The sequence below is a fragment of the Vicugna pacos genome, chromosome 23 (assembly GCF_048564905.1).
Source record: "Vicugna pacos chromosome 23, VicPac4, whole genome shotgun sequence".
Classification (NCBI taxonomy): Eukaryota; Metazoa; Chordata; class Mammalia; order Artiodactyla; family Camelidae; genus Vicugna; species Vicugna pacos.
This window is the reverse complement of record NC_133009.1, coordinates 5,063,506-5,085,727: the sequence shown is the minus strand read 5'-3', so window position 1 is coordinate 5,085,727 and position 22,222 is coordinate 5,063,506. Positions and strand designations below refer to the sequence as shown.

At 53.1% G+C, this 22,222-nt stretch overlaps 1 protein-coding gene across 1 annotated transcript; it reads right to left on the bottom strand.

Annotated features, from left to right (window-relative positions):
• Positions 1–698: 698 nt before the first annotated feature.
• On the bottom strand, positions 699–21,874 carry SLC26A9 (solute carrier family 26 member 9). The gene is made up of 20 exons (XM_006215473.4): positions 21,628–21,874; positions 18,813–18,952; positions 18,595–18,705; positions 17,783–17,958; positions 15,929–16,093; positions 15,213–15,365; positions 14,796–14,878; positions 13,885–14,032; positions 13,486–13,599; positions 13,215–13,292; positions 12,579–12,674; positions 10,788–10,894; positions 9,987–10,056; positions 9,773–9,865; positions 9,521–9,634; positions 8,606–8,887; positions 7,482–7,536; positions 6,003–6,148; positions 4,433–4,504; positions 699–2,983 (listed from the first exon to the last, which is right to left on the bottom strand). The coding sequence occupies exons 1-20, from the start codon at positions 21,750–21,752 to the stop codon at positions 2,936–2,938; spliced, it is 2,376 nt and encodes a 791-aa protein (XP_006215535.1). The 5' UTR covers positions 21,753–21,874; the 3' UTR covers positions 699–2,935.
• Positions 21,875–22,222: the final 348 nt, after the last annotated feature.

Below are 22,222 nucleotides of genomic sequence, written 5' to 3'. Positions count from 1 at the left end.
CTTTCCTGACCTCTTTGTCTCCACGCATCTATCCCTCTGATCTTCCTTCCGTCTCTGCTTTGTCTTATCTCTAGTCCTCCATCTCATTCCACTTCATCCTATTTGTCTCCTTCATGCCTTTGTTCTTTTTCTGTGATTCCTCTTATTTCCTCCCGTTTCATATAGTCGGCAAACAAAATTGAGAATCTACCTAGCTCGTCGGACACCTGAGTCCTTTGGCTTTACGCTCCTTGCATGGTCTCATAAACAGAGGAGGGAAATGGGGGATTAGATTGTGTGCTCCCCCAAACCAAGGGTGCTGAAAGCTTTGCTGAGTATGGGTGGGAATGGCCCTTGACAGACATCCCATGAATGTTGAAGGATTAGCATGAGAAATGTATACACAAGAGATGGTGGAAATTCAGCTTCCCTGATGGCCACAGACATCACAGAGCTGGCTCTGGGAATTGGTCCTGAGTATGAGGATGCTTTAGTCCAGTCTTCTGGATCCAATCTCTGCTCTTCGGCTGGATCGTGAAGGGTTATTCATTCCCAGGAATGGAAAACCAGAACCTGGAGAGGAGCTGGGAGACTCATGGAGAAGTTGCTGCCCCATGGACAGGGCAAAGCAAGGCCGTGTTTTCCTGGACGTGACTGGATTTGCCTCTCTATAAAACCACCCAAACACATGCATTTGTTCACATTTCAAAACCACTTTATTAGCAAAATGAACAAAAGGAGAATGACGTTTAAATTAAATAAATTACACAAACATCTCAAGAGTCCCGGTCTCCCCCGGAACCACATCATCACAGGTCAGTATCACTAAGAACATTTAAAAGTATTGAAATTCTGGATTGTTTCACTGCCTTGCCTTCCTTTCCTGCCTTGGTCAGGTCCAGTGAGTGGTCTGTGTGAATCTGTGTTCTTTCCAAAGTATTCCAACAGTGACGTTTTCTTCACGGTCTTCATCCACCCCAGTGTTTCTAAGCTTACCTACACTGTGGGCTCTGTGAATACTTACACCCTTGAACTTACTGCAGGATCTCTCCTTGAGCCCCATTTCCAGGCCACCAGGAGTCAGAAATCCCTTTTAGGTCTGGAGCTGGCCTGGGTGTTAACGGTCACTTCCTCAAGTCCTCAGGGGTTCTGGACATTTGGTTCAAAGGGCACCTCTGACTTGGGATGTCCCAAGGCTCTGTGATCTTCCCCCATCTCTTGGGCCTGAGCTGGACTTTGCAGGAGGTGGAGCAGGGGACGGTGAATTTTCATTGGCTAAGGTTCTTGTCCTCTTGAAATTTGGCACTTCGGGTGCTGGGCACAGTGAACCCCAGATAACATTGTCTTCGGCCTTCCAAGTTTTGAGTTCAATTGGCAGCCAGATGGCATAATGAATTCTCAGAGAAGCAATGCTTGTAAGCCAAGAATCTGTTGGCTTTTCGACAGCACCCCCTCCTTTAACTCTAAGAAGACTTGCTTGCTGACCGCTTCACTCAACATACGCAGACCACACAATGCAGGTCAGGCTGAAGTTGGGAATTCGGACGTTTTTCCAGGCTGGGCCAGCCCAGCCTGTGGGGCAGGGGTCATTACACTGAAAGAGCTTGGGAGAAGCGGCGGGGAGAGGCCAAAAGGTTTTCTGTGCATGTCCATGGAAAATTTCCCAAACACTCGCACGTAGGACCTGTTTATTTTCAAGTCAACAGTGGGGTGCCTCTACCTTCTTATATATATGGAGAACGTAATCCCTCTTCTCATCTTCCCTAGGAGGAGATGACCTCAGTTCTCAAGTTTGTGAAGGGCGGCCTGTGGAGGAAGACTCAGTTTGAATCAGCCCTGCTCCATGTCCTGTTCTCCGCTGGGGTGTGACCTTGGGGTGGGGAGGGGCAGCCTCCCTCACCTGGCTGAACGATTCAGGCCCCAAGCTGATAAGGGAGAGTTAAAATCGTTGGCTCTTTGCCAAACGAAGAGAACAAGGCAGATTTCCCAAGTCGGGGAGGCATTTCTGAGGTGAGGGGGACTGTCAGGGCCCAGGTCCCACCAGTTTGCCCTGGGTTGACACTAGCACCCCTTCCCTCTCTGTGTCTCCAGTACAAAGAGGGATTCCCGAAAGCTTTTGTGCCGAAGAACTGGTATCTGTTGCTAGGTTGCCAGAGGATTCTGCCAGCTACCCCGCTGTCCCTTTTGGGTCCCCACCCAGTCTCAAGTGGAAGGGAACAGCCCCTGAGGGCAGGGGGCATGGTCATGCTTCAGGAGGCTGGGGCAGCTACTTGGTGGGCTGCCCCTGGGAAGGTAGCTCTGGTGGCCACTCCCCAGGCCAGAGTCTGATGTGCTAAATAGCAGTGGAGGTTCTTACAGCCTTGAGATGAAGAGGAAGGGGACATAGTCACCAAGACAGAGATCCCTGCTTTGTGGGAGAACATGGTCCTAGGGGTGCAGAGCCACCAAGGACAGACTTGGGGCAGCTGGAGGGGGCAAGTCACAGAGTCCTAAGCTAGTTCATCCCTGTGTCCTGTGACAGCTTGACATCATCTGACACCAAGCCACGCTGGCCCCACGATACTTTTGAAGCTTGCACCCTGTGTCCGCACATGGTTTCCCGTCTGTTCCTGGCTCACTCTCAAAGGCCGACAGTCAGGAGTCCCATCAGCTGCCACGGACAGGGTGCGGGTGGGTGTGGGGGAGTGAGCAGGAGGCTTGCTCGTTGCTGGCTGGGGCCCTGAGGATCAGCAGAAGGGTGAAGAGGTGGCTCTCCCTGCTGCAGAGATAGGCTTGCTCTAGAGATGTCAGGAGGGAGGTGGGGGGATGGGAGAGGATGAGGAGGAGGATGGAGAGGTACTGGAGTCCTGGTGGAGGCGTTTTCCTCTACCCGCCACTCCCTGTGATCCCAGGCTCATCCTTCATAGGGGCCCCAGGTGCCAGGCGCTCTGGAGGCAGCACGGAACCGGCTGTGCCCTCACAGGGCGGTCAGAGTCTCTGCGTGAAACATGCTCCCGAACATCTCCTGCAGGGCCACAGGGAGGAAAGGGGAGGGGGAGAGAGCATTAGACCCAGTGTGTTCAGAGTGGTTGCGATCACCAGGTGGCTGAGTCCTGGGCCAGAAAGAGGCACCATGGGGAAATGTGTATGAGTGTGTGTGTGTGTGTGTGTGTGTGTGTGTATACGAACCGGGGAGAAGCAAGGTCAGCCCAAGAGATGAACTGGTACAGAGGGAACAAGAGAAGATGCTTCATATCTAATTCTGAATCACCCTAGGAGTGCTGTGTGACCTGCACAGGTCGCTCCCTCCTTTTAAGCTTCACTTCATTAGGTAAAATGAGGGTTGAGATCAGACAAGCTCTGAAGTCCTCTCTTGCTCTGATAAGCTATTTCGGTCCTATCCAGGTTTTTTGGAAGGTGCTGGAGATTCCACGGGGGGACAGAAATCAGTGCTGAGTGTTTGTGGTCCTGGCTCTACTTTCTAATGCCTCTCGCATGCCACCCGTACTTGCAGAGACATGTTCAGAGGACCCTGGAATTCATGCTCAAAAAGAATGGCAAGAGGCACAAAGTGGGGTGTTATTTCTAATAGACTCAAAGCCAGCTCTCTCTAAACCTGGTCATCCGATTTCTCTGAATTCAGGACATCGAGTGAGGCTACTTTTCATGTCAAGATCACAGGATTCTATGTGAAGTTAACACTTCACATCTGCATAGCTATCAGTTCTTTTTTTTTTTAAGCTTTATCTTTTCTTTTCTTTCTTTCTTTTTTTTTTTTTTTTGGTTATTTCTTTTTGGTGGGGAGAGGTAATTAGGTTTATGTTTTCTTAATGGAGGGACTGGGGATTGAACCCAGGACATCGTGCATGCTTATCACGTGCTCTACCACTGAGCTATACCCTCCGTGGCTCTGTTCTTAGTTCTTAAGGCCTGTCCACTTGCAGTAATATTTGTATCCCTTGAACTTGCACCCCTAGAATTCATCTGACCCTACCGGAATTTAAGTTTGCTACGGGCAGGAAGCTTTGTTTTGTTTACTGCTGTGTGCCCACCCTGGAAGTGTCAGGCAAGTAGTGGGCACTCTGTAAATACCAGTTGAATTAATGAAAGAACAAAAGAATCCCCCACTAATCTTGTTAGGTAGACAGGACAGGTACTACCCATATTTCCCTTATTTGACAAAGATGAAAACTGGGCTGTGATTTACGTGACTTGCTCAAGGTCACGTGGCTGCTGCGTTGGAAAGTTAAGAATAGGTATTAGCTCTCTAGGACTTGGTCCAGTGACTCTCCCTTCCCCCACGATGCCTTGCAGGGAGTGAGAAGAATTAAGATCTGCTATTAAAAGAACGATAAGAAACGTTGTTGCCTTCAAGGTGACTGCTCTGGCTTGGAGGTGAGAGAGCCCAGCCAACACTTTGGGTTTGAGAGGGTCTCCTTCCTTCCCATCCTGACCCCCCACCCCGCTAGCTTACCTGCTCTAAGTCCCAGTAGCTGGGGACGTCATCCTTTGAATCATACAATGACAGCTCAGGGTCCACTGGAGGCTGGAAGGGGGAAACCAGTGCAGAATGAGCTCCAGTAACGGAATGACAGATTGGCATCAAGGGCAGGCTGGGGGCGGAGAGGGGGCACTGTGTGTTCTGACTCATAACTCGCCCTCCTGCCCCTTCCCTCCCTCGCCTCCCTCATTTGCCTCACAAAATTCAGCACAGCTGTGGTTTTTGTCCTCACACCAGACAGGGGTGCATCAGGGTCTGCCTCCTCCGTGGGCATTTCAGAGGCAGGGAAGGTTTACCGAGCTTACAAGGGCGATTGGCTAGCTGCCTGACCTGGGGGCTCCATTTCCCTTCTCTGGGAATTTCTTTCCTCATCTGTAAAAGTAGGATCATCAAACTCACTTTGCTGGCTTTTTACCTCATCATGCTGTTGAAAACTGTGTGTATATAATTCATATATATATGTGAAAATATTCTGTAATATGTAAATATATAATACATACAATATACAGTTTAAAGAATATATAGACAGTATTAACTGGACATTATTTATGCAATGCCCGATGATGAAGATTCTTCCAGATCCTCCCTTTGCTCTGGTGACAGGGTGCATGAGGCCAGAAAGGCGGTGGCTCCCCGTTTCCCTCTGTGTGCTGTGGGCGGGCGCCAGGCCCCGTGTCTCCCTGGGCAGGCATTCAGTGCTTAGAACAGATGGCTTCACCTTGCTCGGTCTTTTAAAGCAAAGAGCAAATGGTTGCTCTAGGGCCAGAAAAGCCTTTCTTACGACCCACAGAGGGCAGGAGAGGCTTTTTATCATGAGCTGCGGCACAGAGTCTTGGGAGGCCAAGGGCAGCATGATCTGGGAGGGGAGCCTGGGTGGTGGGATTGGCTGGGGAGCCCTGGGCAGGGACCCCAGTGGGATGGGCTTTCTCTGCCTCCCCAGCCTTCTGGAGTGTTATTTGTAGACATTGTGATTTGTAGCTCATTTGCATACCACTTACTGAGATAGTAAATAAAATGTCAAGGAGCTGACACAAAACTCTGATCCATACTCTTCATCCATCACTAGCCTGAAATCTCCAAGCTCTGCTAAATTAAAATGGGCAGGCTTACTCCCCTCCCTTCCCCAAAACCTCTTCGAGAAAGAGTGAAGGAGCAGGAGGGGGAGAAATGCCAGGACACCAGGCATAACCTACTATGCTCTGGGTATTTGTGTGATCTGGAAATTATCTCATAATGAAGGATTTTACAATAGATTCCATAATCAGGGATTTTACAATAGACAAAGCTCTTTCAAGTGACATAAAAGATATAATTATCAGTTAATCCTAAAACAAAAACAAAAGAACACTTCCGTGAGGTAGCTGTGTTACTTTTGGGTACCCATTCCACAGATAAAAAAAACTGAGATTCAGGGAAGTTAAATGACAGAATTGGTTTTGGAACCCAAACTGTTTCCTATGTTCTGTCTAATTGTTCCCCCTACACCCCGTCCTGCTATTTCAGTGCCCTGGGGCCTAGGGTTCCCCAGGTTCAGGCATCTTACCCCTTGGAAGTCATGTCCTGGGGCCACTTTGCTGGTCTTTGCCTGGGCAAAGAGGACCGCGTCGTGTATGCTGGGAAAGACGTGGTTGCGCTCTAGACACCCATCTTCAAAGACACCTCCGTGGCTAATGTCATTGTACACCTGGGCTGGAAGGAGGAAATATCACCTTCAAAGGTCACACCACGGTGGACTGGAGTTGGGCGTGGGGGAGATGGTGAGAGGGAAGGAGATAAGAGCCCTGACGGTTGTGCTCTTGCTACGTCCTAGGGCCTTGGCATTGGCTTTGCAGTATCAGTTCTGGACAGCAGAGGGCAATGTGAGCTTGAGGATGCTGAACCTTCAACCCAGGGCAAGAAGGAAGCAGTTTGACTCAGGGAGTCCGAACTTTGTGGTGATTGCAGAGGGAAAGGCTAAAACGACAGCCAATTCTGCCCCTTGAGAGGCCGTCTTTCCTCTTGTTTACCCAGAACTGTCCCGCAGTGTCCAATGTGTGGCACAGAGCCTTTACTCCCACCAAATCCTGGAGATGATTTCCTGAGGAGGGTTCAGTGAGGGTGGGCAGCATCTTCTGACTCTAACTCCGGAGCACACGCAGAACAGGTCACCGCCAGCACAGACTCTCCCTGAGGGCAGCCCGCATGGAGCCCGGGCCGTGCTCAGTCAGTGCTGAAGCTGGGTAGGTGGGCCTGCAGGAAGGGGCTGGCCCTCTGCGGGCAGCGGGTGTGTGTGTGCTTGCGCCTTCCCACTCCCTTGTGTGTTTGTGTGTCCATGTCCCTGCACTCCACACGCACGCTAACGAGGTGACAGTCCGCTGCGATGCGGACACCTCCTTGGGGCTGTGTATGGGTGCCTCTTGGAGATGGTGTGCGTATAAAAATGTCTATCTGCCTCTTCCTGTGATAGTTATAGTATGTGTGTGCTTTACGCTTATTCTTGGACTTTTGGATTCGAAGATTCCCAAATTCAACCTCATTTTACATAGGTGGCAATTGATCCCTGGACAGATAAAGTGACTTGACCAAGGATACATGGCAAATTAGTGATGGGGCAAGTGAAAATCCTAATTGTGGGGGCAGGGTATAGCTCAGTGGTAGAGCACATGCTTAGCATGGATGAGGTCCTGGGTTCAATCCCCCAGAGCCTCCATTAAAAATAAATAAATAAGCTTAATTTCCTCTCCCTCGCCACACAGACACACAGACACACACACACAGACACACACACACACAGAGACACACACCCTAGTTGTCCATTCTTAACTCCACGATCTCCAACGCTGTTGTTGAGACCCCTAGGATGTCTATGTAACCTGGCCGCAGTCTCCCCTGACTTGTGTCTGAAGCTCTCATGAGCAGGCAGTAGTTTGGGGGAGCACTTGGATGCTCTTATTTCCAGCCCCCTCCCTGTCCGGCGTCCCACCAACCTGTGCTCACCCCATCTCCTCCCCAGCCCTCCAGTCCCCTCAGCTTGTCCTCTTACCGTGAATGTTCACCAAGAAGACCTTCACACCGATCTTCCCGAAGGTGGCGCTCAGCTAGGGCAGTCGGGGAGGGTGTTGGGGTAGGAGACAAAAGGAAAGGAATGTTCTGAGTGGGTTTCAAAAGTGATTCACAAAATGCACTTCCGAGGGGAAGCAAACAAACAAGCAGCCCCGAGAGCCCTGGATAAAAATAGCCGCAGAGCGCACCACTTGTCCCTGGAGTGCTGGCCCGCTGCTCCGCTGCGCGGGGGGGCAGACATGCCCTTTGCCAACGAGGCGGCCACTTGAAGTCCCCATGGCCCCTTCTTATGGGGCCAGGCCTTTTCTTTGAGTGGCTTAGAATCCCAGACTCCACCTCTTTCTGGACTTTGTGGCTTTAGGCAGAAGCTTCAGGGGAGGACTGAGGCCCAGAGAGGCTAGTGCTTCGCCCACCTGGACACCAGGTCCAGGCCGGCAAAGCAGACTGAGCCCACGGCTGGCTTGGAGCCTTCTGTGCACCTGGCTGATGGTGACATCAGCCTGTGTGCTCTCTGTACCCCTCGGTTCCCCTGGTTGCCTCTCTCTGGGCCATCTCTGAGGTTTGCTGATTCCTTGCCATTGGAGGTGGCTGCTGAGAAGTTATCAGATGTGTTCATTTATTTAAGGTGTCCCATAAGCTGCCTGTTTGGCCTAAGGATGCGGGGCCCTGATAATTATTTCTTGTTCTTTCCTTGGTTGGCCGGTACCAGCTGATGCTAGAGTGTCTGGGTGAGTGTGTGAAGGAGCAGCAGACAATGAACCAGGGCCAAGCTGAACTCTACTCAGAGGACCCTGGGGTGGCCTGAGAGGGAACTTGCGATGGCCTCTGCTGGAAAGATGCTAGGACAGGGTGGCCCAGCAGGGCTGGAGCTCTGGTACCTCTCCCAGGCCCTCACTGTCATGGGCTGCAAGGCTGGCTCTGCCAAGAGCATCCTGTCCTGGTGGCCTCTTGAGGAAAGGGATCTTAGGAGCTGTTAGCCTCCTTGGCGAGCTTTCTTGCTCAGCTGGTTGAAATGAGGCCTCCCAAGAAAGGGGGTGTGGGACAGTAGGGGTGCAGGTGCCCAGGTGCGGGTGGGCTGGCACTCCCTCTGCCCGAGGGCCTCACCTTGGCCAGGGCTTTGATGCCCATCAAGTCCACAAAGCTGACCCCACTCATGTCGAGGATGAGGGTGTGGAAGGTGACAAAGGGTGGGACGCTGGCCAGCATGTCACTGGGCTCACTGGGGATCTCAGCAGGGGCTGGTGGCTCACAGCTGGCAGCTGTGGCGCTGTCAGGGCTGAAGGTGATGTAGGACACGCTGGCACCATTAGCAGGCGTCTGGTTGTTGTTGGGGTCCGTGGGGGAGGGGTTCTCAAAGTCCTGCTGAAGCTCCTGCAGGGAGACAGTCTGGAGGGTGGGAGTAGGGGGCAGAGTCAGGGACCATCAGAATCAACCAGACTTGGCCGTAGCTGAGGCCGGGGCAAAGAGCGGGAAGGAAGAGGTGTGTCACTGAACTTGGTGATGGTGAACACAAGCCCCGAAAACCCCGTAGGACCAGCGTCTCCCGGAGCCCCTGCACATTTGGTTTCTCACACCCAGGCCAAGTTGGAAGACTCTTCCAGGAGAGGCACTGAAGCCTCAGCCAGTCTGCTCTGAGAGAAGGCCCCTTGGGAATGACTGAGCTCCTTTCTGCATTTATCCACATCTGCCGCCTTCTCTCCAGAACTCCCACAACAACATCTGCTTTGCTAGCTCCAGGCTGGCTGGTTGGGTACCCCAGAAAATCACTGCTGCTCCCCATCTGAAGCTGTTCATAAGTCCATGGGCATATCCTATCTTAGCCAGAAAATGAGGGGCCATGGGGGTCCAGCAGTTACCCCAGGGGCTGGCAGCCTCTCCCCCAAGGAGGGGATACCCACCAGGCAATGGCCACAGAGACCTGATGTCTTTGCCTTGAAGCATGCTGGGAGGTGGGACACCAGGTGACAAGACCAGAGAGGGCCGGGCAGAGGGCATGGGCTCTTCCTAGACTCAGCTCACCTTGGTTTTCATAAACAGAGACTTCCTCTGTTGCTTGGGCATGATTTTCCCCTCCTCCTGCTTCCTGAGGCATTTTTGCTTGGCCAGCAGCACCTTCTGGGGGTCCACACCCGTCTGTAGGGAGAGAGCCCAGAGCAGCCTTGACCTCCACCCTCTTTGGAGGTGGCCTGCTCTTGGCTCCCAGCTTCCTCTCTTGCATCTTCTGGGCACAGTCTGTCCAGCCCCTCTGGTCACCAGAGGACTGAGCCTTACCTTGGCAATGACCTTCTGCCTGAAGATTTCCGAGTTGGCAAAATAGAGCGGGGAGCAGTAAGTGACGATCTTAACCCCCTGGACTTCCTGGGCCTGTAATAGGGACACTCAGCTCAGGGAGCAGCAAGGTCTTTATTGGCTTTCTTTAAAAGCCCTCGTTTATTGGAGGGGTGGGTAGGGCAAAAGAGAAGGGTCATAAGCTTGGATTACGCACCTTAATATAGGTCTTGGGGTTCACATAAATGTCAGTGTCTGTGATTTGGGCCAAAGCATAGCCATTTCGACTAGATGAAGAAGGAAAAGAAAAATACAAGAGAATGCTATTAGTGGATGGGCCGGGAGTGATGCTGGGGCAGGGGCTTGGGGACTGGGCAGAGGCAGGGCAGAGGGTCCCTTCCTCACCCTGAACTGGTGTTTGTCTTCCTGCACTGGAGACACATGCCTGGTGGCCTGTGGCTGGGCTATTATTAGAGGGATGACAGACAGCTCCTTGACATAGCTCCCAGACTGGGGCTTGCGGGGGAGAAGGGGTGGGTTACACAAGGTGACAAGCTTAAGTGGCCCTGAAGTCATCACATCCTGGTTCTGAGTTCTCAAGAAGAGAAGACAGGGTTTCCCTAACATTCAGCATCCTTCCTGCCCTGGCCTGGACCCCCTTGTCGGTTCTACTTAATGTTTTTATAAGAAGGGCACAGCTGTCCTCTGGCCTGGTATTCCCCTGGGGTGGGGTCCCATTTAGTCTGGGAGCTGGCAGTGCCCTTGGAAGGACACTAAGTCTCACCCAGGTCGTCCCCTACTTTCTCTGGGCGCCCAGCCCTCTGAAACCATGATGCCTTCTTCTGAGTTTTCAGGATATGGGGAGTCACACAGCCCAGCCTGTGAGAGTCCTGGCTGGACTCGGCTCTCCCTCCAGTGCCAGGCCCAGAAGGCGGCAGGGCGCAGAGGGCTGGGCCTGGCCTCAGCATGGGAGCCCGGGGGCCCCACTGCAGCCTTGCTGGGAGGGGCTGTTACTTACAACTGGGTCTGGAAGACCACAACCAGGACGGAGAAGGCGACGCCCACCGCCACGCCATACGGCAGGCTCAGGAAGAAGGCAGAGAGGAAGCTCACCACCCAGATGCACTGCGGGGAGACAGATGTCAGAGCAGGCCTGGGGAGAAAACTGCCCCTTTGGGGAAGTCTTCCTGCATCAGCCAAGGCCATTCTCTGCCCGCACAACCTCAGGCCCTCCCTTCCCTTTTCATGGCATTTTTGCACTGTTTTATGTATTTGCGCTTTGAATACACTTGCCCAGTTCCCTTAGACTGAGTGTGATAGCAACCCCGGGACACACAGGGAGGCAGCACGGCGTGGTGACGAGAGTGTGCGTCTTGGGTCAGATACGTCTGGGTTCCAAGTTTCCTTCTCCTGCTTACTGGCTACGTGAGCCTTAGTTGCCAAATCCACAAAGGGGGAGTAATAACACCAGCTTCGCGAAAGGATTAAGGAGTCAAGGAAGACAAGCTCTTAGCCTAGTGATGGGCACCCAGTGAGCGATCAACACACGTGAGTTCCCTTCACCCAGCTGTGCGTCTGACGCGTGCTCAGCTGTGCTTCCTGACCTGGCAGCCTGGGGCCTGGCTGAGGGTGGGGAGGGGCAGGACTGGCTGCAGTTTTGACTGTTCTCTCCTATGGTACTTCACAGTCCCCCAGGTTCCTCTAAAGGAAACAAATCTGCCCTCTCTGCTGCAGAGAACTGTGACGCTCAGAGGGGACCCCAATGTGCTATGTAAATGTCAGGGATTATTGTTGTAGTGCGGGGTCGTTGGGATGTGGTAAAAGCAGATTTAGGGGCTGGGAATGGGGACATCATTCCCCCCCCATCCTCATTCACTGGAGGACCCCAGATGGACCAGTCACTCCTCTGGATTTAAGAATGTCCTTCCCCTACCATGCAGGCGAGCCTCCTTCCCTAGGAGACAGTATAGCCCAGAGGTTTGCCATCTAAGACTTGGGGTTCCAGTCCTGACTCTACCACTTATGACTTCTGTGGCCTTTGATGAGTTACTTAACCTCTCTGAGCCTTGGTTTCATAATCTTGAAAGGAGGTTAGTAAATCCCCTTCCATAGCTTGTGGCGGGGCATAAGTGGGGATAATGCAGTGGCGTCAATACAAGGTAGCCTCATTTCTACTGTCTAGTGGAAGATGTGCTGGGAATGTGAGTAATCAAAACAGTAAGTCATGTCTGCTGAGTGTTTTATGGTCACACGGTTTCCCACTATGATCTCGTTTAATCCTCAGAGCCAGCATGTGATGCAGCCGCGGCTATCACCGCCACTACAGAGGAGGAGACAGAACTCCAGAGAAGTCTGGTAACCTAACCTGCTCAAGATCCTGGTCTGCTGGCTTTAGGTTCTAGGCTTTTTTGTTATTTTAAAGTGATTTCATTTTGCTTTCTTTGGAACTGTAAATCATAAAAATAATAATAGCTAAGTTTTATCGAACCAGAGTTACAGTTCAGATGGTATGTTCTTTCCTTATCTTATCTTATATCATAAGCATCCTTGGTGGGTAAAGAATATAAAATACCCATTTCGCAGATGAGGAAGTCGAGATTCAGAAGTTAAGGGACTTGCTAATTGGCCATGGTTGAGTTAGGATTGGAAAATAAGATGTCTCACTCTGAAACTTGAGCTCTTAACACCTGGCGATGCTAATTAGGGGGCAGCCAACCGGAGGGACCATTGATAGAAGAGCTGACAGGGCTGTGGGTTTGGAGAAGGTGGCAACGGCACGATGGGTACCCAGAGGTCGCCCAATACCTACACAGTCGAGCTTGCTCTTCCTCCACAGGTAGTAGGGGTCGGCGAGTTGCTTGAGGGAGTTTTTGAGGTTGACAGCTATCAGGGCTCCTAGCACAGACTGGGGAAGCAGAACATTGCTCCCTGTTACCCGGGGTGTCCCCTTCCTCCGGCCCATCCTGCAAATGCCTGACCCTGCGGCCTGGCAGGACAGAGCTGCAGTTCTAGAACGCCTCCGCTGGCAGACGCCCCAGATCTTTGCAGTGGATCTTAGGGCTGGGGAGTGCAGATGCTACAGACACAGGGCCCATCTTTGCCCTTCCCCTCCTCCCTCATCCCCAAGCGGCCCTGTGCCGAGAGCCCTCCTGGCCAGGCACCCACAGGCACTTGTCAACACTGACTGGGGCATGGACTCTGAGGTCTGAAGGCTGCAGTTTGAGACCAGCCCGGCACCTGTGAGCTGTATCACCATGGGCAGGTCACCTAGATTCTCTCAGCCTCAGTTTCCCTCACCTGTAAAATGGGGAGAATTGACTACTTCACAGGTTGTAATTAGGACAAAGTGTGACACATTGTAATCTGTAAGGTGCCACACAGCTCTTAGGGATTTTGGTCTTACTGGAGCCTCTCGCTGGCCTCTGCTCTCGGGCTGTGCTCTTACCTTGGGGAGAGGGTACAGATAGGTCCCCAGGACCAGCATGGTGATCATCACCACCAGGGACACGCACAGGCTTGAGATCTATTCAGAGAAAGGGTTGGGAGTAGGGCATAGGTGTGAAATTCTCCCTCTTGATTTATTTCCAGTAGATGCCTTTGGTGGGGTGGAGACTAAGGAGGGGAGAGGAAGGTCGGAGATGCAGCTAGCCTTTTCTCTGGGGCAATTGCTCTGGTCACCTCCCACTCCTCCCCTACTCCATTGGTCCAGCGCTCACCTGAGACTTCCCTCCAGCGCCGTCCACAGCCAGAGTGACGGAGAGGGCACAGCAAATGACATGGATTTTAAAGAAGGAGCCGAAGAAGTTGCTGCAGCCCAGGGCGATCATCTCCTGTGGGCACAGGGGCGGGATTGGAAGCTAGGGTGGATGGGGGATGGGATGCAGGGTACAGGCCAAAACAAACTCAAGCTTGATCTAGAACTCAAGAGCGCCCCTACTGCTATAAAGCCATGTACTCCCAATCAAGTAGAAGTCAGCCTCTTGGCATTAGAGTCTTCCCTCCCCACAGGCAGGCAGCCTTCCTCACCTCAACCCAGAGCCCCAAGCTGTCTCTTGCCAGGACTCCATGGGTTCTGGGCCATCCTGCTCAGCCCTGCCAGGGGTGGCCGGACCTACCTGGTTAGAATCCACGTCATAGCCGTGCCTGCTGGCCAGGGTCCGGCCCACAGCCAGGTTGATGACATAGCCCACGATGGCCACGGAGAAGGCTGTGCCAATCATGTCCTTCCACTGCGAAACCGCAGGCGACACGGGAGTGGGGAACCTGCCAAGGAGCCAGAAAGGAGGCAGGGCCCAAGAGTGTGAGGAGAGGGAGGGCTCCGAGTCCTTCATCAACCCACAGGAACCAGCCGGGCCCCACTTTGTGCCATGGCCTTTACAGGAATGACCCTTTCCAGTCTGAATCCCCAGGACCACACTGCAGGGCAGCTCCATCACTCCCATTGACAAAGCAAAAACCAGAGGCTTAGAGAACATAACTTGTCCGAGATCACAGAGCTAGTAAGTGTTAGGGCCTCGTCTGTTCACATCCAGAGTCCGGACTCTTTAGGCTCACCCGTCCCCAGATCCATAGCCCCCAGTGCTGTGAAGCCTTTTCTCCATCACCCTGTCCAACTCTGCAGCATCACCACTGCCCGTCCCCGCCCAGGGCCCAGCGTGGTACCTGGCACAAGAGTAGATGCTTAATGAATTATGTTGATCCTAATAGCTTCCCTTCCACGTGGTAAAAAAGCCAATGCATTAGAGCAAGGCGAAGAACCAGAGAAGGACTGATCAGAGAGGCTTTGCTTTAACAGCATCCACTGAATGAGACTTGGAGGTTATGTGTGGCAGTTAAGACTTCCTGCTCTTGAAACAGCCAGCATTAGCTGGTTGTGTGACTCTTCTCCATAATAAGTAGCAGGAATAATTCAGAGCTGGTCAGTGTCATAGAGTTTATAAGTTACCTTCATAGAGTTCATCTCATCTCAGCCCCTGAGCCTAGGTGGGGAGTGTGATGTGGGTGGGCCCCGGCTTCCCTGACTCACCCCTGTTGGATCTCTCCCACAATCTGCATCTGATACTTGCTGGGCATCTTGCAGCCTCCGGAAATAGCTGTTGCCACCACCACCTGCAAACCCCAAAGTGGAGAATGAGGATTGGCTCTAAGTTGGGGCCAGGGCAGGGATCTCTCTCAAGCCTCCTTTTCCTCTGAGGACCTCTATTCCCATGGCCCTGTCTTCTTAAGGAGGAGCAACGCGAGGAGCAGGACGAGTGGGAACCAGGGCTATATAGGAGGGGTGGGGTGGATTCACCCCTACTTCCTGTCACACTGGCTGACAGTGAGCAGGCTGACAGTAGGGGTGAGTGGAGGGGCTCCCTGGGCTCTGGCTGGAGCTGGATTCCTTTTTTCACAGCCTTTCCTGCCTGGGCCCCGACACCTCAGTCCCAGGCGGGGTCCTTACCACAATCAGCTCTGTAGGGATGGGGAAGTGGATCTTGTGCCTGTAGCGGGCATTCAGCTCCTTCACCAGCACCAGGAAAACACCGCTGATGAGGGCGAAGATGAGCGAGGCGACGTTGGTGTGGGGGAGGTTTTTGCAAATGTCTATGAAGGTCTGGGGAGAGAGCATCACACCCATGGGCTCCCACCCCTTCCTCCCGTACCACCCCTCACCCAGCTTCTGGCTCAGTGAAGGGACGTCGTCAGCGCTCGGGGAGGCACACCAAAGCAAAATCCACACCCTGCTCATGCACCCCGTCCCACCTTCCACCACCGTCTCCCAAAGGGCACGTGTGGAGCTCATACTGGGAGGGCAGTGCTGATCCCATCCTGTTTCTCTAGAAAGAGTTCAAGCTAAAGGAGAGGGATGGAGATTAGACATAAGGAAGGACTTCCCAGGCAGGAAGGGTTTGAGGCACTGGAACGGGGAACTGATGGAGACCGTACCTCTCCTTTTCTGCAGGGATTAACCACAGAGAACCTCAAGGTCATGTGTTTGATGTGTTTGACCCTCCCTCCCAAAGTGGGAACCCCTCAGAATCCTCTCTGAACAGCTGGTCACCCAGCCTGTCCTTGAGAACATCTGATAGAGAGGTGCTCACAACTTAAGACAGTCAGCTCCGCTTATGTGCCCGCTCAAGCCCCTCTCCGTTCTCGGGGGTGTGTTCCTAGACTCACAAGGACGATGGCCCCTGGGCCCGTGTAGGGGGGGATGGTCAGTCCAAAGATGTACTTGAGCACGGAGATCAGGATCTGCAGGCCGGCGGCCGTCATGAAGCCCCGGATGAAGGACTCGGAGAGGTAGATGGCCACAAAGCCAAACTGCACGAAGCCCAGGCCCATCTGAGAGGAGAGGAGGGTGGGAGGAGACCAGGAAAGGTCGGCAGTTCCCGCACCTGCCTGACCCACACCAGGGCGGAGGTCTGTGCAGCCCTGGATGGCAGTAGTTCTAGAGAAATGCACCCTTGGTGACCTTGTCTTTTACTGCCAGCAGACCTTTAGTCCCTCAGGGCCCGGGCCTCTTGCACTTCACCTTCGTTGGCTCCAGTTGCCTCGTCTGTAAAATGAACCTGGTACTCACCAGTGTTTCCTCTTTCAGTAGGCGGCACACCCATCCACCCAGTGGGCCAACTAAAAATTTGGGAGTCATCCTCCCTCACCTCTCATGTCCGATTGATCACCAAGCTCTGTTCATCTGGCTCTTGGCAAAATGTTCCTCAAGTCCACCCTGCACCTCCATGGCCACCACCCTGGTCTCAGCCCTTATCACTCTTGCCTGGACCTCGCATCATCTCCCAACAGGTCCTCTGCCTTGATTCGAACCCACCTCCCACCCATCGTCTTCCCCATGGTCCGAATGATCCAACTGGACCCAAAGCTACTGCTTAGGGGACCTCAGACTTCATTGTCTGACCCCCCCTACCTTTCTGGCCCCTTCTCTGGCCCATTTCCCAAAGGCCCCCTGCCCTCTGGCCACACCAAACTCCTTGTCTTGCCATTCCCTGGTCAGTTCACACTCTCTCAGGCCTCAGTGCTTTGGGGTGCTGTTCTCTCTGCCTGGACTGTCCTTCTGTGCCCTGTTCATTTGGTTATTGGTCAACTTCTAGTCATCCTTTAATTAATTAAAAAAATTTTAACTTATTAAATTTTTGGTGGGGGTGGAAATTAGGTTTATTTATTTATTTTAGTGGAGGTACTGGGGATTGAACCCAGGACCTTGTGCATGCTAAGCACACACTGTACCACTGAGCTGTACCCTCCCTTCTCTAGTCATCCTTTTAGGCTGAGGTCATATGCCACCTCCTCTCTTTGAGGAGAGGCCTTCCCTAACTTTCCCTTTGGTGTTCCCACTGCTGTTGGTACTTAGCTCCATTATGTTACTTATCTCACTGCCGACACATTTATTTATGTTGATTTGGCTACTTCCTTTACTGGGCTGTGAGCTCCTTGAGAACTGGGTCTCTTTCTTTCTTATCTTCTATCCCCAGAGCCTAGCCTAGTTCCTGGCACAGTGAAACAACCGAAAAAACATTAATCAAATGAATCAATGAACGAAAGGTGCCCTCGGAGGTTGCTTCCTGCTCTGATATTCTGTCCAGCTGTGTGTGCCTTCGTAAAACCTGGCAGTCCTTTGCATGTGGTGGAAAGGCAATTTACATCGTGCAGGTGATGCTGTGGCTTGGAGCGGAGGAGGCTGGAGCGGGATGAGGGATGTTAGAGAAACTGGAGGACTGTGCTGGCAGACAGCCAGGCACTGGAAAGGGTAGTGGAAAGGGGCCCCGAGTCCTTTGGACAGCCATTAGCTCAGGACAGTTTTCTTAGAGCAGATGCTGGTCTTATGCACCTGCTGGAGGCAGATGAGGAGATACTCTGACTTCTCAAGGTTTTTTGTGGCCTCAGAATGGGAAAGAGGAAGGAAGCAGAGCCCTAAATGGCAGCTTCAATGTCAAAACTGGGACTCTGAGGCAGGGCCAGGGTGGGCTGATGCCTTCCTGAGGTGGGGCCCTGGCAGACGGAGGCCGTCCCCCTCACCTGGATGATGGCAGTCAGGCAGGCTAGTGTCGCTGACACGTGAAGCCTCTCCGCCTCCATGGCTGCCGTGTCCACGTAGCTCTCGTTGGTGGTATAGTTGAAGACCCGGAATTTCGACTCTGGGGCCAGCTGCAGACAGATGTTACCCACCAGCATGCTGATAACGGCAAAGGTACCTGTGGTGCCCCACCCAGCCAGCAAAAGTCAGAGGTTTGGACCACACCCATGGAAACCAGAGAGGGGCTCCCAGTCCCTACGGGGGTGGAGTCCCATGCCTGCAAGGCTCCTCTCCTGCATGACAACCGCTCACATCTAACCAGGATCTACACTCTTCAAGGTGCTTTCACCCCAACTGTTAATATTATTTTCTTGGACACATGAGGATATGGATTGGGAAATACAAGCAGAGCCTGAGCCAGAAAACAGACCTTTTTCTCCATCTCACTTAGTGCCGGAGGACTCCAAATGTCCCTGAAGTGGCCTGCTGGGACCCCTCTGGGGGTTAGACAGTAATTTCTCATCTCTGTTGAGCTCTTTATGGCATATGGTGTATCTTGTTCCACCCAGTCTTCCCCACAATTCCAGGGAGGGAGACTGAACAGCTAATGCTAAGTGAGCTCCCAGAAGCTAAGAGGCTTCTTCAAGGTCACAGAAGACCTGGGACTGACACTCACAGTGACAGTCCCTCCAGGACCACCCAGCACCAACTAGAGGACAATGCAGATGGGAAATCACCCAAATCCTCTTTGCCACCCACCCATCCCTCCTTGTGGTCCAGGACACCCTGCCTGCTGAGAGGGGAGAGGACTTACCTGGCACCATCTGGCGTATGCCCCCCAGGAAGAAATAGGTCAGGAGGGGGAAGAAGGAGGAGTAGAGGCCGTTGACTGCAGGAAGGTTGGCCAGCAGAGCAAATGCCATGCCTGAACAGGACAGAGAGGTTGAAGGCCCAGGGGCATGGTCAGGTTATGGAGGTCGCAGAGGGTAGGGGCGGGGAGAGGAATAAGCTGGGCTGAGGGGATCCCCTCACCTTGTGGGACCTGGATGGATCCACCGCTGAGGCCTCCAAGAAGGTCCGGGACGAGGTAGTCTTTGATCTTGTACTTGGGGAGCCAAGAGAGCACGGGGAACAGCCCAGACAGCGTGGTTTTGATCTTGGCTGAGGAACACCTAGAAGGGATGAAGGCAGGTTTCCAGTCAGTACTGCACAGCCTGGACACTCCAAGTCGGGGAGAGATTATAACATCCTGTTCCTGGTCATCCATTCATCCCCTCCCTCATTCATTCCAAACTCTTTCAACAGTCAGTGAGCAGGCGCACTGTGGGGTGTGCAGGGATGCTGAGAAGTAAAGGCAGGGACTTTCTCTTGAGAGCCATCCCCACTTCCTGGGCATCAGCTGGAGGTCTTCTGAGCGCTGGCTGCTCACCTGGGGAGTCTACAAGGTTTGGCTAAAGGTATGGATTGTGGGGTGGCCTAGCCTTCCGAGATGTCAAGTCCAGCCCCCATCTCAGATGGCCTTTCTCTGGTCGGATGGGACACAGGCGCCGGGCAGCCTCGTCTGGGCTCCTGCAGCATTGTGTGTACCTTGTGCTGTAATTTCTTGCTTTCCATCTATCTCTCCCACTACGCAGTAAAGCCCACCATGGAGAGAAGTCTGTTCGCCTTTGTATACCTCGTGCATTAACTGGGGTGCTTAGTAGATATCTGTTGATATGGATGAATGAATAAGTGAAAGAATGGGCCTGAATTGAAACTCAGTTTGAGTGGGGGCAGTTTCTTGGAACTGCCCCTCAAAGGAAGGTTCCGTTGTCCCTGCAGGGTGCACCTCTGCTGACCCACCATCCTTCGTGTGCAATGACTCCAAGGCTGGAGTTCTTTCCCCCGTTAATTCTTCAGGAGAGGGAAGAATGGGGAGCTGTTCGTTGGTCAACACAGGGTGGGGACAGTTGATTTCTCTGCTGTTTGCTGAACACCTTGAGGTCTTTTCATAGCAGCTCCGGAGCGGTAGGAACAAGGGCCTTCAATCTGAAGGGTGACAACTGGTGGATTGATGACTGAAAGAGGGTGGGAGGCGCTTGCTTTCCTTCTCCCAGATGAGGGAACTCAAATACTCAGGGCCCATCAGGTGACTCACTGGCCTGCTCTGATTAGGCCTCCTTGCCTGCCCAGCACCAATTGCTGCCCTCTGCTATTGCTCAACCGTAGTTTCTCTGACACCGGGTCCTCTGGATGTCACCCAAAGCTGAAACTGACACAGATAATGCTTCCTACCCTGCAAAGTCTGCATAGATTTTTCTGTCCCAACCAACACTTCGTGAAACAGCATCACCGTCAACGTCTGACTCCTTGGTCTCCCCTGGGGCGGGGAGCTGCCTCTCCCAACCCTGGGATGGTGGATGGGGAGCTGGACTTGGACTAGTTTAAAGCATCGTCCTAAGAGAGAACCTGCCCTGCAGAAACTGTCAGGTTTGTTCATGTCAGGGAACTGGACTCGTGAGTGGAGAGCTGGCTTGGGGAAGAGAAACAGCCCACGGGAGGGCTTGTACATGCCCAGCCTTACTTGCAAGCCTGTCATATTTGGTGCAAAACATTCTGAAGCCTAAGAGAAGAGCTGGAAACAGATGCCAAACACCTAGACAGAGGTTCCAGAAGCCAAGCGGGAAATGGACAGAGGGATTCGCTTTCTAGACATTCATTCATTCATTAAACAAATACCTATCAGAGCACCTTCTGTGTGTCAGGCACCGTTCAAGGCTCTCCTGCCAGCCTTGTGGGAACTGTTAATTTCCTTTATGATTTTCATCGTCCTCACCTTTCAGGACAACAGCCGATACCCTCATCCCTCCAGCACAGAAACAACCCAAACTTAAACTCTTTAGACACAAAGGCCGGCAGAGCCCACCTGTCCAAGCGGCACAGCTGTGGAAATGGTGCCAGGACACCGGCACTCATGGCCTTGACTGCAACCGGGCAGAGAAGGAGCCTCCCAGGAGAGGGAGGGTTGGACGAGGGCTTTCAGCGAAGACTCAAGTGGGTGATTCCCCCAGCCTGAACCAGTTCCACCTGCATCTCCACCTCAGCTATTGCCATTGACCTGAATCCAGGTAACTGAATCAGCGCTTTCCCCAGGGGAGTGAGGATGGGTAAGCCAGACCACAGTGAGGCCTGAGGGAGGTCAGCCAGACGTCTGGGAAGGGGGAAGGTGAAGCTTATAACCTCAGGCAGCTGGACTGTGGGTTTAGGTCACCTGGCAGAGCCCCCTTTTTATAGGCATGGTTTCACAACGCCCCAGCCCAGTTCCAGGGATCTGAAAGGGGAACGAGCCCGGGGGCTGGTGAGACCACCTGTTGGTAGGTGCACTTTAGGAGAGCCCAGGAATGCAGGGGCTGCCTCTGGGTATTGTCTGGACTGGGGAATGGAAGGAGCATCCCGGAGGGAAAGAGGACAAAGTGCACGGGGTGGTGGAGGCTTCAGATTTTTCTTGATATGGAAGAGACAGGACACAGAAGAAGAGGCGGGAGGTAGCAAGCTCTTCTCCAGCTCCCTTAAGAACCCAGGAGAGACTCAACTGGTCTGAGAATATGGCAAGACCTCACCCAGGGGGGTGGGGATGCCTTACAACCCTTCTGAGCTGTGGATGGTCCCTGCTCCCACTCCCCGTCCTCCTTGGGGGTCTCAGTAGAGATGAGATGTAGGATCTCAAATGCAGGGTTCAGAACCTCACTTCCCCAAGGCTTCCCCAAGTCCTGTCTTAGGGACGCTGACGCAGGAGCCATGCCCCTGGTGCAGGAGGATTTTAGTGGGAAAGAGAGGAAAGAAGAGTCTGGGCTCCGGGCCATGTTACCTGAAGGCATTGCGAAGTTTCTCTCCCAGTGGGTATGTCCGGTCCTTCTTCTCAAACTCATCATCGAAGAGGGTGAGGGAGTATGCAGCTCTGTCTACCACGTAGCGGGGCCTGGGCTGGCTCATGTCTGGGGCATTTACAAGCTTTGGGAGAAGCAGAGCAGGGGAGAGTGAGGGGCATCCCTTTCCAGCGCCGGCCTGGGCCTTCTCTCCCGTCCTAGCTCAACAGAGTTTTATTATGTCTTCCCCGCCCCCAGCGAGCAAGGTGCCTCCCTTCCTTCTTTCAGGTCTTTCCGCCAGACTCACTTCTCCTGGTGGCCTTCCTTCCCAGGCACCGATGATGCATATACTTGCCCTGGCTGTTTTGCTTGGCACCCAACATGTGGCTGGCACTCCACACCCGTGACATCGCTGTCACCCCCGCTGAACACCAGGCAAAAAGGAGGTGGGCGTCACAGCTGGGATTCAGCAGGGTCATCCCCTTCCCCACCCCCAGCGTCAGCCCCTGGTGCCCCCCACTGTCCCCTCAGGCTCCCCAGACCTCAGTTTCCGTGGCAGAAAGGCTCATCCCATTCAACCAGTCAGCTTGGAAGAAA

What these genes read in the sequence shown, in the direction of transcription:
- SLC26A9 (XM_006215473.4), bottom strand. Translation starts at nt 21,752, where the DNA reads ATGAGCCAGCCCAGGCCCCGCTACGTGGTAGACAGAGCTGCATACTCC. An exon ending in GCATCAAAGCCCTGGCCAAG is followed by an intron (nt 7,537 to 8,605) that starts GTGAGGCCCTCG and finishes CGACTGCCCTAG; the next exon opens with CTGAGCGCCACCTTCGGGAA. An exon ending in CTTCTTGGTGAACATTCACG is followed by an intron (nt 6,149 to 7,481) that starts GTAAGAGGACAA and finishes TCCTCCTTCCAG; the next exon opens with CCCAGGTGTACAATGACATT.